General features: G+C 44.2%; 1 protein-coding gene across 1 annotated transcript in view; it reads left to right on the top strand.

Moving 5' to 3' along the window:
- LOC139443842 (uncharacterized) overlaps positions 1–20,551 on the top strand; it is a 75,127-nt gene that overhangs the window by 39,257 nt on the left and 15,319 nt on the right. The window contains 9 exon segments of the mRNA XM_071224744.1: positions 202–359; positions 1,587–2,771; positions 3,122–3,216; positions 3,485–4,018; positions 4,139–4,316; positions 4,505–4,689; positions 13,425–14,098; positions 14,328–15,751; positions 15,905–19,155. Of these exon segments, the coding sequence (XP_071080845.1) occupies positions 202–359; positions 1,587–2,771; positions 3,122–3,216; positions 3,485–4,018; positions 4,139–4,316; positions 4,505–4,689; positions 13,425–14,098; positions 14,328–15,751; positions 15,905–19,155 (7,684 nt within the window).

Below are 20,551 nucleotides of genomic sequence, written 5' to 3'. Positions count from 1 at the left end.
CACTGGTTAAGAATGAGTGAGTTTGGTTCTTTCCGCAAAGTTCCTGAAATATCACAGCAGGGGATGCAAGAAATGGGCTTCCACCATTGCACCCATGTGAGAGGTAGGCTATCCCAATGGTAAGGTTAAGTGCTGCATATTTTTAAATGAGTTCCTTGTAATTATGAATGATATGTGTATCGTTGTTCTGTTTTGTATTAGGCAAGAATAGGACCATTTGTTGCGGCGAAAGTCAAAGCATCTTTCAGCATGTCTATCATAGTTGTATCTGCTGGAATATCTCTCACTGGATGGCTGATGAAAACAAGTTTTCCTTTCATAATGGAAGTGAACTTTGCCAAAGTACCAACAGTTGTCGTGTGAGTACATACTAGTAATTATTAGCTCACCAGGTTTGGGGCCGGACCAAATAGGGTTAATTTGGCTATATTGCTTTAAGCGACTTCTCCTCTGGAACTAAGAAACAGATATCAACCATACTTGATTGTAAGCATTCTCCGGTGGTGAGGATTAAAAATTAAACAAATGGTGGGGCTGACCCCCAAAGGGGCTGAGGGGCGAGGTTAAAAAAAGGTAATTTTGCAATATTAATATAAACGACCTTTTCTCTGGTACGAAGAGATGAACATCAACCATATTTAGTTGGATGTATTCTCAGGTGATGGGAATTGACAATTGTACAAACAGAGGGGCTGAGATACGGAGCCAAAAAAGAGTTTTAACTTGGACAGAGTTAAAATTCCCACTGTAAAACCATATGTATAATTGCTGAGTATAATGAGAGTAATGCACACATGCTACCGGGACTGGCCCTTCTGTTCAACTGTCCCAAAAGATTAGAACCATGACCATAACATGCAAACCGATATTACCCCCCACCCATAATAAACAGGTTCATTGTATACATTTGTTTCTTATGAAGGGAATAATACATTTATGCCAATGGGATTTGCCATGGGGTCCAGCCTTGTCTCTTGAACCTTAGATCCTGGATCATAACATCTAAACGGTTCAAATTTTCATGCTACATTTGTATATAGAGAAGTACCCGTTCGTGCTGTCAGATTTGCCATCCATCACTTTTAAATGAATTACGAAATATTTGCAGTATTACATACATGTACAATTCAAATGTAGATCTTCTTCCCAGGGGTAGCAGGGAACTGGATTGCTCCTGGTGGTCATCTTTGTTATTCATGATAATACCCATCCATACAATCCTATTGAATATGGTCGCGACATACCATAGAACAAAATTAGGTTCGCCGTCTCACTAAATTCACATGATGATAATGGGATGAGGATGCCATGTAGAGTGGAAGAATATTTCCTTGCTCCAACACTTGCACTTGCATCATAATGAAAGGGGGACATCTGCATTGCTAAACGTCGCATGACCATCGCACATTATACAGTGAACTGTTCTATGACTATGGGTTTTGTGGATGCATACATTATAGTCTTTTCATCATTCGAGTGTTGCAACTTAGGTGGAAAGTTAAGTTGATATTGCCTTACTTATGAGTATATGTTATCATATGATTCGTATCAATATATAACTTAAAAAAATCCATCTTACATTTCAGAAAAAAACTTAATGTCGAACTCACTCCACTTGAACTAAAATTAAGGGCATGGGTTAAAATCCTTTACATTATCAAAATGCATTTTGACATATGGCATTGGAGAAGCCCCACATACACTGGTACCATTTGGGAACACCGAGTTGACCTGAATGATAAAACCCCACCACGATTCCCTAACTGTGACCACAGGAAGAGGTCCTTGTCAGGGAGTTGCTCAGTTCGGCAACTTGATGGAAGACATCCCAGTGACACAGCATTCATCTTGGAGGTTGACAGTGAAGATGAAAATAGCCCTGTTACTCTACACTACAGTATTGGTACTTCTCGTGGTGGCAGAGATGTGAGATCATTGGTCGAAATGAGAGGGCCCTCCTTAACATTACCCACAATCTCATTGCCTCATGGAGTTCCTTTATATTGGACTATCAGGGCTAGAAACCAACAAGGTATTGAGGCAACAGCTATGTGCATGCTCGACACCTTTGACAATACAGTTCCAGATGGAAGAGTGGATGCTGGCTATCAGTTTACAAGTCATAGGACAGTGATCCAAGCCAACGTTGTCGTATTTGAAGATTCTCCACTTACACCTAATCATTCGGTTGCTGTGGGATACAGTCCTGGGGAATTCGGAAAAGAAATTGTGGATTGGCAAATTCTTTACCTGAAAAACACGAATGAGAGACAAGGCGTCTTGTCCACATTAAAATATTTTGCCCCATCTAAGGCTGGAAAGTTGTCGTCTGCTCCATTTTCTACATCGTATGCAGTTAATGATATTGAATGTGCAAGACTATGTCTGCAGACAGGATCAAAATGTATTTCCTTTGACTATGAAATGCATACTCACACGTGTGATCTGCAGGAAACAGTTGTTGGAGCAAAGGCAAAACTTCATCTTGCTACGTCTTATTTCCACTACGAAAGGCTTGGTGTTGGTTACAGTGCATTTCTCGAATTCTCCCACTCAACACTTGAACATGGCACCCAGTATTTTGTTAATGCAAAGATCACCAACACTCTAGGATACATTGCCTACCTGCCATCAACAGGGACTCTAGCTGACTTCACTCCGCCAGAACCTGGTCCTGTGGGAGAAGCTGTCTCTGATGTGTTACGGGCAGATGGATGTAAGGCAGCTGTTACTCAGAGATGCATTGATGTCACCAAGGAGCTCAACCACAGGTAAACCTCACTATATAAAATGTGTCCTTTTCATGTGCACCATGAAAGCCCAAACTTTACACAGTAACAACAGAATGTGATATGCCAAAGAATTACTTGGAATATATATATATATTGTCAGTTACACTGAAGAGCTGTCATGAGACAGCGAAAGTACTATGTTTGAAACTGATATAAAGAAGATGATGGACTAACTTGGACTTTATTATTTTATTATATATTACATGTACACCGAGTGAACATTTACCTCATTTTTGTATATATATTTATATATATATATATATACCATAAACAAGTTAAATGTACACGTAAACACGAACAATTTATATGGAATATATGTCTTTTTACAGAAAAATAATTGATGGACATGCTGGAGGAACTGTTTTTGGGGGAATCAAACCTCTTGAAGATACAAAGTATACCCTCGCTAACAACTTTATCTCAGGTAATCTGTTTTACCAAGGTACAACCTCCCATGGTCTACAACATGCTTATACTTTTGGTAATATATTGGATCAGTAGAGACACAAGCTAGTTTGATTTGTATATGAGGAATATAATGCTGAAATGCAAATAGCCTGTGTCTCTATGAATCAGTAACATGTAATGCCTACCAAAGACATATTGTGCGGGTATTTTTGTTATTATAAAAGAACTAATTTGTTCAATGATGATTATTGCCATTGATGAGTTTTATGTTTATCTTTTTAAAGGAAACTGTGATGGATTCCACGATGACGAGAGTGGTATTTGGGGCTACACGTGGGCTGCTGGGACATCTGTGTGCGGATCTGATGTTGTGAACTTCACCGATCCTCATGCACAGCTGCAAACCAGGCAAGACTGGACATATACCGGACTGGGCAAGAACCTCCATCTGGCTGATGGTCAGTACTATATAACCTTCCAAGCTATCAACAACGTTGTTCATGGAGGAGCCTTGGTTACAACGGTGTGTCACTCTACACCTGTAACAGTTGATACAACACAGCCAGTTGTACACGAGGTAGGGGATCTGTTGTTTGATGAGGATTTTGATATCTTGGGCGTCTACTTCAATGTATCAGACGATGGATCAGGTATTGCTAGGGTGGACTTTGGTCTTGGCAAAACAAAGTATGACGTATTTGTGAGATCCTACAGTCGTCATCCCTTCCTGAACAGAGACGACCCATACCTTGTGATAGAAGATCTTGGCTTGGCACCAGGTGTGCAGGCTTGGGTGCGAATCAGAGCCGTAAATTCAGGTAAGGAGAAGCTTATTTTTAGACATCTTCACTACCATTCTTAACACTCATTTTAAACTATAACCCATATGATTGATATGATTGTTCATCACGTGACGCAGCTGTGGTATTTGGTTACAGTGGATCTCTCTACTGCAAGCCATGGTGATGTACCAATACTGATTGACTTTACACCTCCAGTCATTGGTAGAGTACTTGATGGGAACGAGCTGCGCCGAGATGTTGAATATCAACATGATACTGACAGGATTTGTGCACAGTGGGTAGATTTCTATGACCCAGAATCTGGTATTGACAGGTATGTGACACCAGTTACTTAATGTTCACCTTCTCTGTGATGACAGAAATGACTAAAATGACTTGAAAACATGTACATATTTAAACCATACACAATGAAGCTCTCAGTAACATTAATATAATATTTCATTCATCATAGTGATCACAATGTTGCTGTGTGACGATGTTGCAATATGCCTGTACTTTCAGTTATCTCTGGGGTGTTGGAACAACAGCTGGAGCTGATGACCTTCTTTCATTTACAAATTTTACCCATCATGTTAAAGCTGCGTGCAACGTCACAACTCTGCACCACAACACCACCTACTATTCAACAGTTGTCGCTTTCAATGGGGCAATCAATCAGAAGGAAATTCAGGCAACGTCTAATGGAGGTACATTTGTATGTTTGTCAAATATAAATATTTGTATGATGTCATTTTGGAGGCGTATATTGTCTTACTGTCAGTATTTATATGGCCTAAAGACACTCTGAAAGAGCCAAAACAGTATTAGCCAACCAGTAAAAACTTAAAAACTACTGAAGACAATGATGGCCAATACATTCATGACACTTTGGGTCTCTAGGTTGAACTCTCCGCCCGAGAACACCCGATAGATGCTCTCTTGAGGACAAGTCAGGGGATTTAGCGGGCCAATTTCTCCGTGCCTTCTTGTCAGAGATAACCCCAGTTATGACCTGGGCACGATGTGTTCTGGCATTATTTTCTTGCAGGACCCAACATTTTGGCGATATATCAATGGCCAGTCAAATTGACATTCGCTAAAAACAAATCCGTTCGGTTGTCATTTGTGATACTGCCCCACACCATGACAGCTCCATACCAAATAGGGTCAAGAATAGTTGGGCTGGCATAGTTATCGCCGCTACGTCGCCAACAATGTTTTCTTCCATTTGTGAATCGGAGGAAAAACATTGATTTGTCTATAAACATGATGGCGCACAATCTTCCCTATCCCACCAAATACCGAGCCCACCCCAATCTCTGCCCCTTAAGTTGTCATTGTCACACACTTATCAGGACGCCTGGCAGGCTGCATGGTGAGATGTTGAGATTCACCTTCCTGTTATTGTACAGACTCGCTAGCGGAGTTAAATCTATTGTGCCACGCCCAGGTCTCATTGCCCAGGTCTCATTGATGGCTTTTCCCATGCTGTTCATGCAAGATGTGAAATGTCCTTGCGATTTGATGTTGCATTCAGATGAAACTCCATAGTGTTGTAATTGTACACCGAAACGATAGTTACATTAAAACAATTAGCTGTATATATACTATTAAAAGCAAGTAGGGGATATTTCATTTTGCGATCATACTTGTAACAAATGCAAATGAATACGAGACAAAGTAATATAGTTCCTTACAGAGGAAACATTTCCAGTGAAATTCGACCCCCAAACACAACAATGGCAACCCCAGGATCTGCACGTGATGCTAGTGATGATCATGGGGGTTGAACACCAGATTTGCAGGACTTTGAATTTGAAGGTTATACCCACCGTGGAAGGAAATCTGAAGGTGGAAACATCAGTTTAATTGTTTTGGAACTCAGTTACCAAACGGGTGACATGCGCCGACTTACACAAAATGAAAGGTTACGTGCCCTTGGCATGCCACAGGTTGGCACAACACAGACTGTTGTGCCACGGACGATGAACGTTTCACAGTCTGTCATAAGCAGATTATGGTCCAGATATCGTGCTACACATTCTGTTAACGATGGACGGCGCTCGGGTCGACCAAGGGCGACAACTCATGCACAGGATCGATTTATCCTTACTTTAGCCTTGAGAAATCGTGTCATAACGGCTGATCAGATTAGAGCTTGACTACAAGCAGACACTGGTGTGAGAGTGAGTGCCAAGACAATCAGAAATCGACTGCACAGAGGTCATTTACACGCCCGACGTCCTCGCGTCATGTTTTAGAGATCATCACATTACGACAAGATGATGTTGGTGTCGGAATCGTTAACACTGGGATAATCAACGTTGGAACAATGGAAAGTTTTCAGATGAGTCGAGGTTCACTGTGGACTTCCTGAACAGGCGTAGGAGGGTGTGGCGGCGACGAAACGAACGTTTCCATGATGTTAACGTCATTAGACATGATCAATTTTGGGGTGGATCTGTAATGGGTTGGGGAGGCATCACTGCTGCTGGAAGAACGGACTTACATGTTGTTGCCGGACGTGTCACAGGCCAGCACTACCGGGACAACATCTTGGCAGCCCATGTTGTGCACGTCGTCATGGCCTCAGTTTCATCTTCCAGGATGACAATGCAAAATGTCACAGAACCAGTATTGTTACAGATATCCCCTCCAACAGCACCATATCACCACATTACCAGCGCTGAGTCCGGACCTGTCCCCCATCAAGCATGTCTGGGACATGTTTGGACAGCAGTTACGTCAACGTCAACAACGTCCTACCACTGACCAAGAAATTTTTACAAACCTGTAGAGGTTATGAATTCTCTGATGAAATCCTCCTTGGGGCACTTATTGCATTTTCCTTGCTCAAGAAAATCTACATGACATAGTTGTAACCATTTTCCTTAATAAAAAATGTCACCACACAAAAAACTTAGTTTTTGTATGATATACGACCACCCTTACGGGGCCTCACCCCCAACGGCGCCTCACGCCAGGGGGAGCAACTCTCACCCAAATCACTTTCCATATGTCAAATGCTGACGGAATGTGGGGAGGTGGGTGGCCGTGCCCCAAGGAGGATTTCATCAGAGAATTCATAACCTCTACAGGTTTTTAAAATTCTCTTTCTGATTAAATCCTCCTTGGGGCACTTATTGCATCAAGACAGACTCCCAAAGATAATCTAGGAAGTGGCATCCGTCAGCAACAGGCGTAAATAAATACATCGTATTTGATTATTCAACAGAATAAAATATTGAGTTCAATAAATGGAACCAACCTTATCGTGAGGCACCACCGTCGAAAGGCGGGGGCTAGAGACAGGGCGTGGTCGACCATATATTATGATAAAGCCTGTTTTTGCGGCTTGTCATAAGTTGAGAACTTGAAACACCTCCCACCCCCCCACACTTTTTTTGAACAAGTGATATAGGGGCGTAGATCACGAGAGACCATAACCAGCGCTGAGCTAGGCCAGAGGGTACCCGAGGATCGAAGGAGCGCGTGCGCAAAATACGAGTATTATCGAGTAGTAAGGACTGATATTTATCGACCGCAGAAGATAAAATCCGGACCATTACTGAGCAGTATAACCGGAGGACTGTCTAAAATCTCGAATGCTCAATAGGCTAGAGATTAGAACTTTGCCCAGTTCAGAGAACTGACTGACCAAACCGAGTACGCTCGCTTGAGTGTTTGTCGAGTTGGTAAGGTTTGATGAATCGTGCTCGGCTGGCTCCAAATAGCCGCGGAGCAGATCTGCTCAATGTGCAGAGCCGCGGCGTACGCTTTTGACGCAGCCACTGCTCTAACCTAATGAGCCTTCAACCTGGTAGGGGGGTCCCTGCCTGTAAGCGTATACGCTGTACAAACGGTTGAACTATCCAACTCGAGATAGATTGTTTACTCGCAGATGAGCCAACCTTCCTACCGCCGTAACAGCAAAATAGTTGGCCTTGAGAGTCATGCGGACACCCAAGACATGAGCATGTCTTGCAGTGGTCCCCGACGAGGAAGGCTGTGAAAGAGCAGGTAGCTCAATAGGAGCCGTTCACGTGGAAGCGTGTGCGACCCTTTGACGGTAAGAGTCCGGTAGTCGAAAACTGACTCTGTCCCGGTAATATTTATCGACCCCATGGAAGACAGTTATTGCGGGATCGGCTGACATAACAAGAATGTCGCCTACCCGTCTGCCGGACGTTACCACCACAAGGAACGCCGTCTCCCAGCTCAACAGCTGAAGAGAGAGAGACGACAGATCCCGAAAGGAAGGACCGGACAGCCAATCGAGAATGATTGACAAGTCCCGAGGGGGACTAATCCGCCGGACTGGCGGTCGGATCCTGTCCACACCTGCTAAAAAGTGCTGCACTAATGGGTGTGCACCCGGAAGTGCCCCGTCGACAGTGACGTGAAAAGCTGCGATAGCTGTAGAGTACCCCCGGACTGTTGATGCGGCCAGGCCGTCATCTAGTCGCGACTGGAGAAACTCAAGCATGGATACGAGATCTGCAGAAAAAAAGATCTGCAATCCCTCTATCGACACACCAGGGCGCATAGCAGGCCTATCTATCGTACTGAACGTTTGTCGAATCCCTCCGCGAAGCCAGTATTGTGTCTTCAACTCGTGCAGGAATACCGCTCTTCTGGAGGCGATTCCTGACAGTGGCCAAGCCACCCATTGAATCCTGGGATTCGGGTGGAGGGCCCCATTCTGGGATAGGAGGTCCGGTCATAAAGGTAATATAACAGGAGGCTGAGCCAGAAACCTGAGTATTACTTGAAACCCACTCTGCGCCGACTAAAGAGGTGCCAGGAGCACAATTAGTCGCGCAGGCTGAGTGCTTAGCTGAGACAGGACCTTGGAAATCAGAGGTACTGGGGGGAATGCCCATAGAATTCTGTCCGTCCAATCTAGCAACGTTGGTGTCTGGTGATTCATCCCAGACGCAAACAGATCCACCTGTAACGGCCTGTATAACAGGGAGAAAATCCCGAATATCCCCGGGTCGAGCCTCCACTCGTGAGGAGCGAGGATCCGCCGAGACAGAGCGTCCGTACGGACGTTGTCCACCCCCGGGAGATAAACAGGTAGCTGATATCGTGAGAGCCGCACTATAGTGGGAACTGCCACGTCTTTCGTCGAAGCGATGGAGACGCCCTTCCCCCCTGCTTCCGGATGTAAGTCATCGCCGTTTGGTTGTCCATCTCTAGACCAACCACTTGGCCACGAAGCAGACCCGGGAAGCGTTGGAACACCAACCTGACCGCTCTCAGTTCTAGCACATTGATATGCAGTTTGATCTCCTGCTGGGACCATAGTCCCGAGGCAGTGTGATCATTCAGAACGCCTCCCCAGCCGGAGAGTGACGCGTCTGTTTGAACTGTGAGAGACGGAACGGGAGTGTCGAGGGTGAGCCCCCGGGACGGATTCCCGACCTCAGTCCACCACTTGAGGTGTGTAATGAGCCACTACGGAGTCTCGAGCACAGTCTCGAGATCTTCCGAGTTCGCCCAAAGTCAACAGAGTGCTTGTTGAATGGGACTCATTCTCAATCGCCCCGCCAGACCAAATTCACTGTCGCCGCCATGTTGTCCAGTAACTGGAGCTATGTACGAGCAGTGTGACTTGCGCTTAAGGGACTTGATATCTTGTGACAGAGATACACGTCCTCTCACCGTGTTGAAATTAGCCACTAGGAAGACTAGATTCTGAGTGGGGCTCAGATCTGACTTCTTGAGATTGACCATCCACCCTAGAGTGATCAGAATATCTATCACTTGTTGTGTAGCTATCTGACTCAGGGATTGCGATAGAGCACTTAGTAACCAGTCGTCGAGGTACGGATGGCAGAACCGACCTTTTGACCTGGCCACTTTGGCGGGAATCAACATCAGCTTGGTGAACACCCTCGGGGCCGTGGAGATCCCGAATGGTAGAACCCTGAACTGATAACACCTCCCGTCGAAAGAAAACCTCAGGTATTTCTTGAACTCGGGGTGTATTGGTATGTGGAGATGTGGAGCGTATTTAAGTCTATTGACGTTAGCCATTCTCCTGTCTCGACAGTTGATATCACTGTTTGGTGACTAGGAAACAAGTCGAGTAGAAGCCCCTTGCTTTCCTGTCCCTCGGGACCCGGTTCGATCGCAGCTTTCATAAGAAGTGCGTCGACCTCGGCACGGAGGAATTCCGCCTTCTCTCGGGTAGCAGGCACCGGAGTGTGCTTTATCCGGGAGAAGGGGAGGGGCAGATGATGTTTCCACCGAGGCAAATGGCCATCCCTTAAAATGGACGGGGTCCGGGGATTGTGATGTAACTGTCTCCGATTCCTTCAGGAATAGAGCCAGTCGGCCGCCTACGGGGACATCCGGTTGTCGTCAGTGGACCCCGGCTGTCGGCAGTTCGATAACTTGCGACTGTGGGTTCACCCGGGGCTCTTCGGGCGCTAATGGGAACCCATCGTTCCCAGCCCCGCGAAAAAGCTGTTGGCCTCGACCAGCTGCCTTGACCCGGCCCGTGCCTCTCTTGCTCCTCCTGGCGCCCTTATACCTGAAGGAAGCGGCGGCTTCCAAGCAGGTGTGGACGTCTGACCCATGCGTTAGCGTAGGAGGGGACAATTGGAGAGGCCCGCTTACGCGGTTTTAACGCTTGGTACCTCCAACAAGGCCTTATGAGTCTTTGATGGAAGTATACAATTGAGCGGCCTCTCGGACCACCTGCTGAGCCCCAGGGAAGAGGGTGGCACCCTCTTATACGGCAAAGCAAGTAGGTCTTGGCGTGTGTAAGTCGAGTATTTAGATACCGACATCCATCGCCTGCGCATGCCCATAACAGCGCACATCATCTGCGAGGCACAGCTACGAATAGCGTCCCGCGTAAGATAACTGAACTTCCGTTAGTTGCGCGTCCGACTCCGAAGAGTCGGCCGGCCCCTCTCCCGCTAACTCCCTCTGTACAGCCGACAGATACGCGGAGTGTACGGACACACGGAGCTGTTGGCATGCATTATGATATTGCTCCTCGAAGCATATGTAAGCAGCCTTCAACTCCGCACCGCACGCTGGAAAGGGGGGGGGGCAACCGCCGGCCCTGCTTGACCTTAGTCAAGTTGGGTGTCTCCGACTCTGGCATGGGCGCAGCCACCTGAGGCAGTACCTGGACAATCCTGTCCCGCACGTGCCTCTGCACCCGGCCCAAGGCCCAGTCCCGGTGCCGAGGTGCCAGAGGTTCAAGGGAACCGACCTGGCACCGGGCTAGGTATCCACTAGTGGAAGCCTCGGCCTCGGAAGAGGCGTCTGGCTCCGCTAGTGAAAATTGTGCGTCGGTAGTGCACGGGCCGGCGCCTGCCACCACTACGCTGGGGAGCGACCTCGAGCCAGAGCCGAAGCTCGGTCTCGGATCGTCCCCGAGACAAAGGGAACCAACCTGGCTCCGGGCTAGGTATCCACTAGTGGAAGCCTCGGCCTCGGAAGAGGCGTCTGGCTCTGCTAGGGAAAATTGTGCGTCGGTTGTGCACGGGCCGGCGCCCGCCACCACTACGCTGGGGAGCGACCTCGAGCCGGAGCCTGAGCTCGGTCTCGGATCGTCCCCGAGACCAAGGGAACCCCCCTGGCTCCGGGCTACGAATCCACTAGTGAAAGCCTCGGCCTCGGAAGAGGCGTCTGGCTCCGCTAGGGAAAGTTGTGCGTCGGTAGTGCACGGGCCGGTGCCCGCCACCCCTCTGCTGGGGAGCGACCTCGAGCCGGAGCCGAAGCCCGGTCTCGGATCGTCCCCGAGACCAAGTGGCCTGCCTCGGCCGACGCCGGGCATAACACAGATCTCGAAGCCGCGTCCGGCGCCGACAACGGGGAAGGCTCAGCCCGTAGCTCCTGCCGGAGCCGAGACTTCACCTCCTCCATCATCGACGCCATCGGCGACTTAAGTAACGCAGAACAGTCTGCCAAAGACAGTGCAGGAGAGGGTCCAGTGCTTACTACGGGGACCCTCGAGCGTTCTCCCCCGGCCCCTGGAGAGGGAGCGGGGGAGACAATCTCGGCAGCTTTTTTACCCTTTTTAGATGGGGAGGGGGGGATGTCTTAGTAGATCTGATATCTACCCCCGCCTTTAATAGACCTCTTTAAAGTGGAACAAGTCAACTTGTCTCTTTTGGGGGGTAAAGGCAATGTCCTCCGCCAGACATATTAGGCAGCGTTCGTGCCTGTCTTAGAACAACCCATACACAGTTTGAAGGTCTTTGTAAACAAGACCGTAATTTCTGAGGTGGGCGGGAAGGGTATTAATGTGTATCAGTGTGATATAAAGATCGGAAAGATACGTGCATAAATTGTGAAACTAGAAGCAAAGGCGTAATGTAGAATGCGATTTGTAACGCGATACTAATAGCCAATGTCGTAGTATAATTATAACACCAAAGGGGCGTGTTACGCGCTAAGGTGTAAAACCCGTAAAAAAGGTAAGTGTAGTTTATAAATTAACACACCACCTTGGGTTTTGTAAAGGAAAAAATTGTAGACCAATGCTGTATGATATAACAAAACCCCGAGCCGTTTCTTAATGGCCTTGGTGTTACATGTATCAGCCCGTGGAACTACAATATGGACGCCATTACCGCCATTTGAATTCAAAGGTACCGTGCACGTGGCGTTAATTACAACTCTATAACTTCACAATGCGAGGTATTACGCCTTTGCAATGAAAGAAATGTACCATACATACAGTTTGGTCAGCCATGGTTCTTGTCGAACGATAGATTTCTCTTATTTTGTCTTGTGTGAAAAATCAACACGTCTGTCTCTTACAGATGCCATAAGGAAAGTGATTTGGGTGAGAGTTGCTCCCCCTGGCGTGAGGCGCTGTTTTGGGTGAGGCCCCGTAAGGGTGGTCGTATATCATACAAAAACGAAGTTTTTTGTGTGGTAACATTTTTTATTAAGGAAAATGGTTACAACTATGTCATGTAGATTTTCTTGAGCAAGGAAAACGCAATAAGTGCCCCAAGAAGGCTTTAATCAGAAAGAGAAGGGTGCTGCGTTGCAACAGGAGTGGAATAACCTTGACCAAAATGACTTGGGACGCCTCGTAAGGAGTATGCTACGTCTTATCCGTGCCTGTCTAGCCAACAGAGGGGGGTTTACCCGTTATTGACTTTGCTGTCATGTCATGGCAACTTTGCTGTTTGACCCTGGGTTTGGTTTTGCCCTTAGTATGGAAAATCTGTGCTTCACCGGCAGTACCAAAGGTGTGGAATAAATAAATAAATAAATAAATAAATAAGACAAATGTTCCCTTAATGTCTTTTCGTCATTTGTGTCCTCTTTGGGTTCACAAGTTCCTTGTCATAAATCTTATAAATCCAATATCCCCTACTTTTTTTTAATAGTATAGTTTATGTTGAAATATGATTTCATTCTGATAGTGTTGACAATTAAACCCTTCCACTTTTTGTTTCAGTGCTGGTAGACACAACTCCGCCTCTACTTGGGTATGTCATTGATGGTGCTGCTCTACTGAGTGATGTGGAGTTCAGCTCTCAGACGGCAACTATTGCAAGTTCCTGGGCCAACTTCACTGATCCAGAAAGCCATGTACCAGAATATACAATGATGGTATTTGTAAATGATGAACTAAAAAAGAAATTCCATGTTGGATCCGTGACCAGTTATACTGATCATACAATAAGCACAAAACACAAGGACCATGTGCGAGTTCAAGTCACAGCAATAAACGGAGCAAGACTTGAAACAGCATCTGGAAGTGATGGGTATCTGGTGGACGAAACACCGCCCAACTTGATTTATATACAAGATTCTCAAACAGGCAAATACCAGAGCGATTCTACACACCTTGGCATCAAGTGGTATTTTACAGATGACGAGTCAGGCATCATGGAATACAGATACACTATATTTGAAAAGATTGGGGGTCAGGAAAAAAGGTTTTGGCCAAAAGAAGAGACATTTGCAGTCACTGAAGTTGAAAAGGCAGATATACAGATGGACTCCCTTTCTCTTAGAAATGGGGCATTATATACAACATCAGTCACAGCTCTCAACAAAGCTCTTCTTGCAACATCAGCAGAATCAAGTGGAGTTGTTATCGATACTACAGCACCAACTGTTAATAAAGTGAGCATCCATTGCCATACCAAATCATAGAGATTCATTAGATAACAAGTCGACTTATAATAAAGACACATTTCCCAGTCCTTTTCATATGTTGTGCTTTCAATCTAAACATCTTACCACTACCACGTTGAGAAAACATTATGCAACACTACTAATGCTCAAATGTACAATAAAATTAAATCTTTTTCGTTTATAATGACCCTATAATAATGTGCTTTACATGTTGTAGGTAATGATAGGTCTACCTGGACAAGAGGAGGAGCTTGATGATTTGGGAAATGTAATCCACATGGAGGATCAGCCTATGCATGTGTCTTGGACAGCTCATGATCCGGAAAGTGGCATAGCTGAAAGCCTGCTTTGTGTGAAGGACAATGTCATACAGTGCACCCAAAGTGAACAGTTTACCAGCTATGGAAGTACATCATCTGTAACAGTGAATCCTCTCAATCTTATATCAGATGATAATGTTACATACTTTGTATTTATCAGAGTTATGAATAGAGCAGGCTCGACCGCAGAAGCTATGTCAAGACCAATACACGTAGAGAAGGGGAACTCCCCTGGAACAGTCTACGATGGTCGAAGTGTCAGTGAAGATACAGATTTCCAACAGGATCTTTCGAGTCTTGCTATGTCATTCCATGGCTTTGGTAGCGATGCGTGTGGAATAACCAGCTACGACTGGGCGATCGGAACACAGCCATACATTACTGATATAATGCATTTCACGAACTATGGACTTACGATGGTCAGTGACGGTGCAGGATATGCTGAAATAACAAATACAAACTTCAACAATGTGAAGTATTTTGTTACAGTCCGGGCGGTAACTGGTGTGGAATGTCAGGAATCATACATTGTATCGTCGTCAAATGGTGTAATGGTCGACCATGAAATTCCAGTGATAAAACAACAGTACAGAGATAAAATGATGACGTCATCCGTTGTGTTTGAAAACCAAACGACAACTCTACCATTGACATGGTCTGTAGAGGATGCAAATATCAAGTCTGTGATATCCTGGTCAATAGGGAACCTCCCACTCTCTGGCAAAAAACATGAAGCCAATATTTCAAAGTCAGGTCTTGATCCATTGGAGATAAGTCTTTCAGCAAACAACACATATTTCGTGACAACATACGGCACTGATATGGCAGGCAACATGGCTTTTACCAGTTCACCTCCAATCACAGTAGATACTTCACCAGTTTCTGTTTTAGACTATGATTGTACACCCTTCATATCAATGAGGTTAACAATTGTAACATGTTCATGGAGTCTTTTTGATGAGGTGGAAAGTACCATCACTAACGTATCAATTACAGCACGAACAGGACCAGACAATTCGCATATATTGGTGGTTTCAAGACTATCTGCAACTGAGAGAATATGGAACTTTGACACGAATGGAGTTTTGCAAGATGCCATTCCATCTCTGTCTCTAACTCTAGAAATTGACAATGGTGCTCATCTGCACAGCAGATTCGTCAAAGAAATCATATTTGATCGGACACCTCCAACCATTGGGGAACTCACAATAGTCACATCATCTAACCTATCATCGAAACAGGAAGCGGACTGTCAGCATCAAACATCATACATATCTGCCCTTGTGAGTGGATTCAGTGACCCCGAATCACAGATCGACAGGTGAATGTCAAGTACATGTACATATTTTACTTAACATGGATAATAACGTAATCATATTGTTCCTAAGTTTACAGAAACATCTATTCAAACAAAGACGTTTCCTATTGAACTTTCTTCCTTATAATAATTAAACTAAAAGAATTTATGTTTCAGGTATGAAGCAGGACTTGGGAGTAAGAGAGGACTGACGGATATTGTTCCATTCACAAAAGTCAGTTTGTCTGATGGACTGTTTGTACTTTCAAATTTACACTTAGAAACTGGTGCCCTTATCTTTGTCAGTGTCCGTATATTCAACAAAGCCGGGCTGTTCACAGTAAAAGAAAGTAACCCAGTGGCTGTTAGCCCTAAACCCTACTTAGTTGTTTTGGATGGAGCAGGATCTGATGACATTGATAGTCAACACGATTTATCAGCCATTCAGGGTAGCTGGGTCTACTCTGATCCTTGCGAAGTTCTATCAGCAGAGTGGGCAGTAGAGGACATCACAGGGGAGCTTATCAAAGACTTTGAACACACCCCTGGGAACGGGCGCATTTTCTACAATGATGAACTGACACTGGGGAATATGAAGACATATAGAGTCATTGTGCGAACCATCGATGCTCTCAGTCGTACCATTTTAGGTAGATCTGATGGTGTGATGGTCAAAATTCAGCCTCCAGTTCCTGGGAATGTTCGAGATGGCATTGCTGCTGACATCAACTTCCAGCTTCCTATAAATTACCTTGCAGCAAATTGGGATCCGTTTGGAGAAATTGATGATATGGACCCATCACAGAAAATAGAATACTATGAAGTGGCTATAGGGAATGACCGGAGATATGCAGATAGGAGATCCAATGTTCACTACTTTGAAAATGTTGGTCTCAACAGAAGTTATGTTTTTGAGCATTTAAATCTAACAGCAAAAACAGTAACATATTACATCACAGTGAGGGCATACAGTTCTGCCGGAAGTTATGAAGAGTCATTTTCAAATGGAATCAGAGTTGGATTTGGAACAGACATCGTGTCAGGAGATATAGAACTTGTGGAGTACCAATCCAGTACAAGTGAAATACAAGTCTCATGGTCTGACTTTATATCTGACTTTAACATTCGGAATTATGAGGTTGCTGTTGATACTGAAGAATATCCAGAGTCAAATACCAGCTTGGAATGTCAGAATATTGTGTTTCAGCCGCTTGTGTCATTTGAACCTGTCAACAAAGACACAATAAAAACCATTAAAGGTCTACATTTAAATCATTCACATGTTTACTATGTCCTTGTGAAAGCTGAAGATGAGGCAGGAATGTGCAGGATTGCATCAAGTAAACCAATTACAATTGATACAACACCACCTCAACCAGGACAAGTGATTATTGATGGTCGACAGTCATCTGGTATTCTGTATGCCACGCAACTGCACTCCATTCATATAAACATGACTGGATTTACAGATGAAGAAAGTTCCATTGATGACTACACAGTGACTTTATTAGGAGGATCGTTCTGCACTGATTCAAAGTCAGTTTTCACCAATGAAACAGATAGTTTACATACTGTTACTGTTTTAACTTCCAATGCCCATTTCAACGATCTCATGCTTGAAACAACCAGGCCATACTATGTACAGGTTACCGCAGCTAATAAGGCAGGGTTGAAGAAAGTTGTAACAAGTCAACCTATTTTAGCTGATTATTACCGTCCAGTGACTGGAAACATAAAGTTTGGGTCAGACTGGAGGTACAGTGCAAGGTCTTGGGGTGATACGAACCTGTTACAAGGCACAATTCTCATCAACACCAACACTCATGATTCTACATGTCAAACTGAGAGAGAAGTACTGCAGAATGACTATAAACAGGAAATACTAATCTTAGATGATGTCTTCCAATCACACGCTGTTGATGTTTTAGACAATATCCAGGTCAAGATATATGCAAGACTTGACCACTCTCTGCAACTGTTTGAAAAAGGTGGAATAGAAACAAACGTAATGCTATTGACGGAGGGCAACTATTCATTTTCACTTCTCGCCACAGCAGGACATCATGTTTCATCTGTTGTAGGACTTGTCCAAGAAAATCTTCCAAACCCTGATGATATCTTAAAGGCTTACACGAAGATATTTATAGATAACTGCAATGGTAGTGTATGTCCTGAAGGAAACAGAACTGCAGTAAGTGATGATGACAGTTGGAACCTTGGAGTCCTGTTAACTATAAATGACAATATGTCAAAGCCGCTGATTCTTTTCTGGGCCAAAGATAAATCAAGAATCAGAGTTCATTCCATCCAAGTAGACTTTGATCCGAGAGTATCACTGAACGACTTTTCATTTCAAGCAATGAATGATTCAACACCATCAATGGATTCGTGGAATATAAATCTATTCGTCAATGGTGAGTTGAAGGGACAACATGCTGGACTAAACATTCAAGGACATATGGCAGCTACTGTGTTCACCTGGAACAATGATGGATATATTCCGCACGTTGATGATCCGTTTGACCCATTCACATCTAACCTCCTCCTGTCATCACTGAGACTACCACTCCAGCAAACCTACCCATGTAGGTATGGAAGAGCTTTTTATGATTTACAGAGTGGGCTGAAGGATATTTTCATTGGTCTGTCAGATTCACAGAATACAACTGCCAATATTGTGCCTTATGAAAAACATATGTCATTTTGTGTTCCCTGCAAGGATCTTTGCAAAGAAAATTGTGGCTTTGAAGATTCCTGTGTCCTGAGTTCAGACCTGCAGGGATTATCAGTCAGGCACTTTGAGCTCAGCAACTTGACACTTGTGCCATCTCAGATGCCTGATCGCATTAACTACACTAAATCACAAGTGAGTGCCTACTATCTTGATGTGAAAGTAACTGATCATGCTGGTTATGAAACAGAAATCAAGTCTGACGCCATCATCATCGACACAACACCTCCAGTGGTGACTGACGTGACCTGTTTTGATCCTGAGTACTCTATGTATGAACCTGCTATGTTCATTGGAAATGACCATGCTGTCAGTGCTAGTTGGGAGATATCAGAGGATTTCAGTGACATCATCACTGTCGTTGTTGGAATTGGAACTAAATGTGGACTAGATGATATTGTTCAACTATCCCTTCAAAATAGACTGAAGAATGTCACTTTGAATTCAACAAAAGAAAATCTTCAACAGGATCAAAAGTATTTCGTCGGTGTTACTGTGGTAAATTCTGCTGGTCTGAATCACACTGCATGTTGTCCATTTATCATTGACATCAAATCCCCAAACATTTCCTCTAGTGAACCAGTGCCACTGTTTGTCTCAGCAGAACATGTACCTGGACTTAATGTTTCACTTACCGAGTACAATGACCGGGTTGGAATCCAGTGGGATGGTCCACATAGTGATGGGGACTCTTTTGGTAAGACAAATCTTGATTTTCTTTCTTTTACCTTAATGTATGTATAGAACTGTGTACGGTGTTACAACTATTCAATACTGGATCACTCAGCCATGACCTTTCTTTTATTACAATTTGTGTTTTAGCATATGTTTTTGTGGTCGATTGCCCAGGTGGTGTAATGTCTTCCACCCCGAATCCACTTCGAATCCACAATATTTCTTATTTTGATTCTTGGTTTGTCAACATTCTTGGTTTGTCAACACCATACCCATGCTCGTGGTCCTTTACAAAATTGGTAAACGTGTATCCCAAATTTTTGAACTGTATCATCTCTCTCCATCCTAAAACTGTTTGAACAATTCATAAAACTACACTACTGCCTAGAAGTTCAATCCATTTACACGCATGAGCAACTCATCAAGCAAGCTATGATTTAAAAGAAAAATATGAGTACTGTTGTCATCAATCATATCCATTTAATTAATGCGACTTTGGATTCTACATGGCCCTTTGCTATGCGAATTCAGGATCCAGGAAAATGTTATTGTCAATGAATAGTTTGTGTGATTTCAAAATAAACGTCTGTAAGACAACTTCCAGTGAATATATTCATGAGGTTTGGCGGAGCATGGTTTTTAGTAGACCCTAATTACTTTATGAGAGCTTTGGTCACTTTGTCTCTGCTGCATACCCGTGATGCTTGGTAAAAATAACATGTAACTGAGAGTAAGTCATATGATGAAAAATAAATTTGAGAGAGTTAGGGTTCTAATAATTGCCTTACCAAAGGAAGAGATCAGTAGACGTGAGCACGGGGCTGTGTATAAGATGGATGTTGCATAATGGCTGCAAGGAAAGGTAAAATTGAGCTGCAGCTACGTCACTTTATAACGGCTAACGTAGTGTTGCTTACACGGATCTGTTGCAACAAACTTCCAGGCCTCCTGTCAATATATCATCTACTCGATCCTTGTAACATCGTTTTAAAAGATCTTCATGATTTTGGATTAAGAGGCCGTCTGCCTCATTTTATGTCACAGTTTTTAAGAGACAGGCAATTTCAAGTCCGAGTGGGTACAACCCTGTCTGATCATTATAATCGGGTGTCCCACAAGGCAGTATTTTGTCTGTCACATTATTTATTATAAAAATTAACAGTTTGTCCAAAGTTTTAAATGATTCAGTTGATGGATCACTTTTTGTGGATGATTTTAACATGTCTTGTCGTGGTAAAAATATGCACACAATAGAAGGCAATTAGAATTATGTCTCATTAAAATTCACAAGTGGTGTCTAGAGAACGGGTTTAAATTTTCCAAATCAAAAACTAACTGCATACATTTTTGCAGGAAATATAAACTACATAAAGACGCTAAGCTATTTTTAAATGGCACCCCTATCAAAATGGTGAAGG

Source organism: Haliotis cracherodii, unplaced genomic scaffold (assembly GCF_022045235.1).
Source record: "Haliotis cracherodii isolate W230 unplaced genomic scaffold, xgHalCrac1.p SCAF_5, whole genome shotgun sequence".
Taxonomy (NCBI): domain Eukaryota; kingdom Metazoa; phylum Mollusca; class Gastropoda; order Lepetellida; family Haliotidae; genus Haliotis; species Haliotis cracherodii.
Note: the sequence above shows the minus strand (reverse complement) of the source record. Positions and strands in the feature narration are given on the sequence as shown.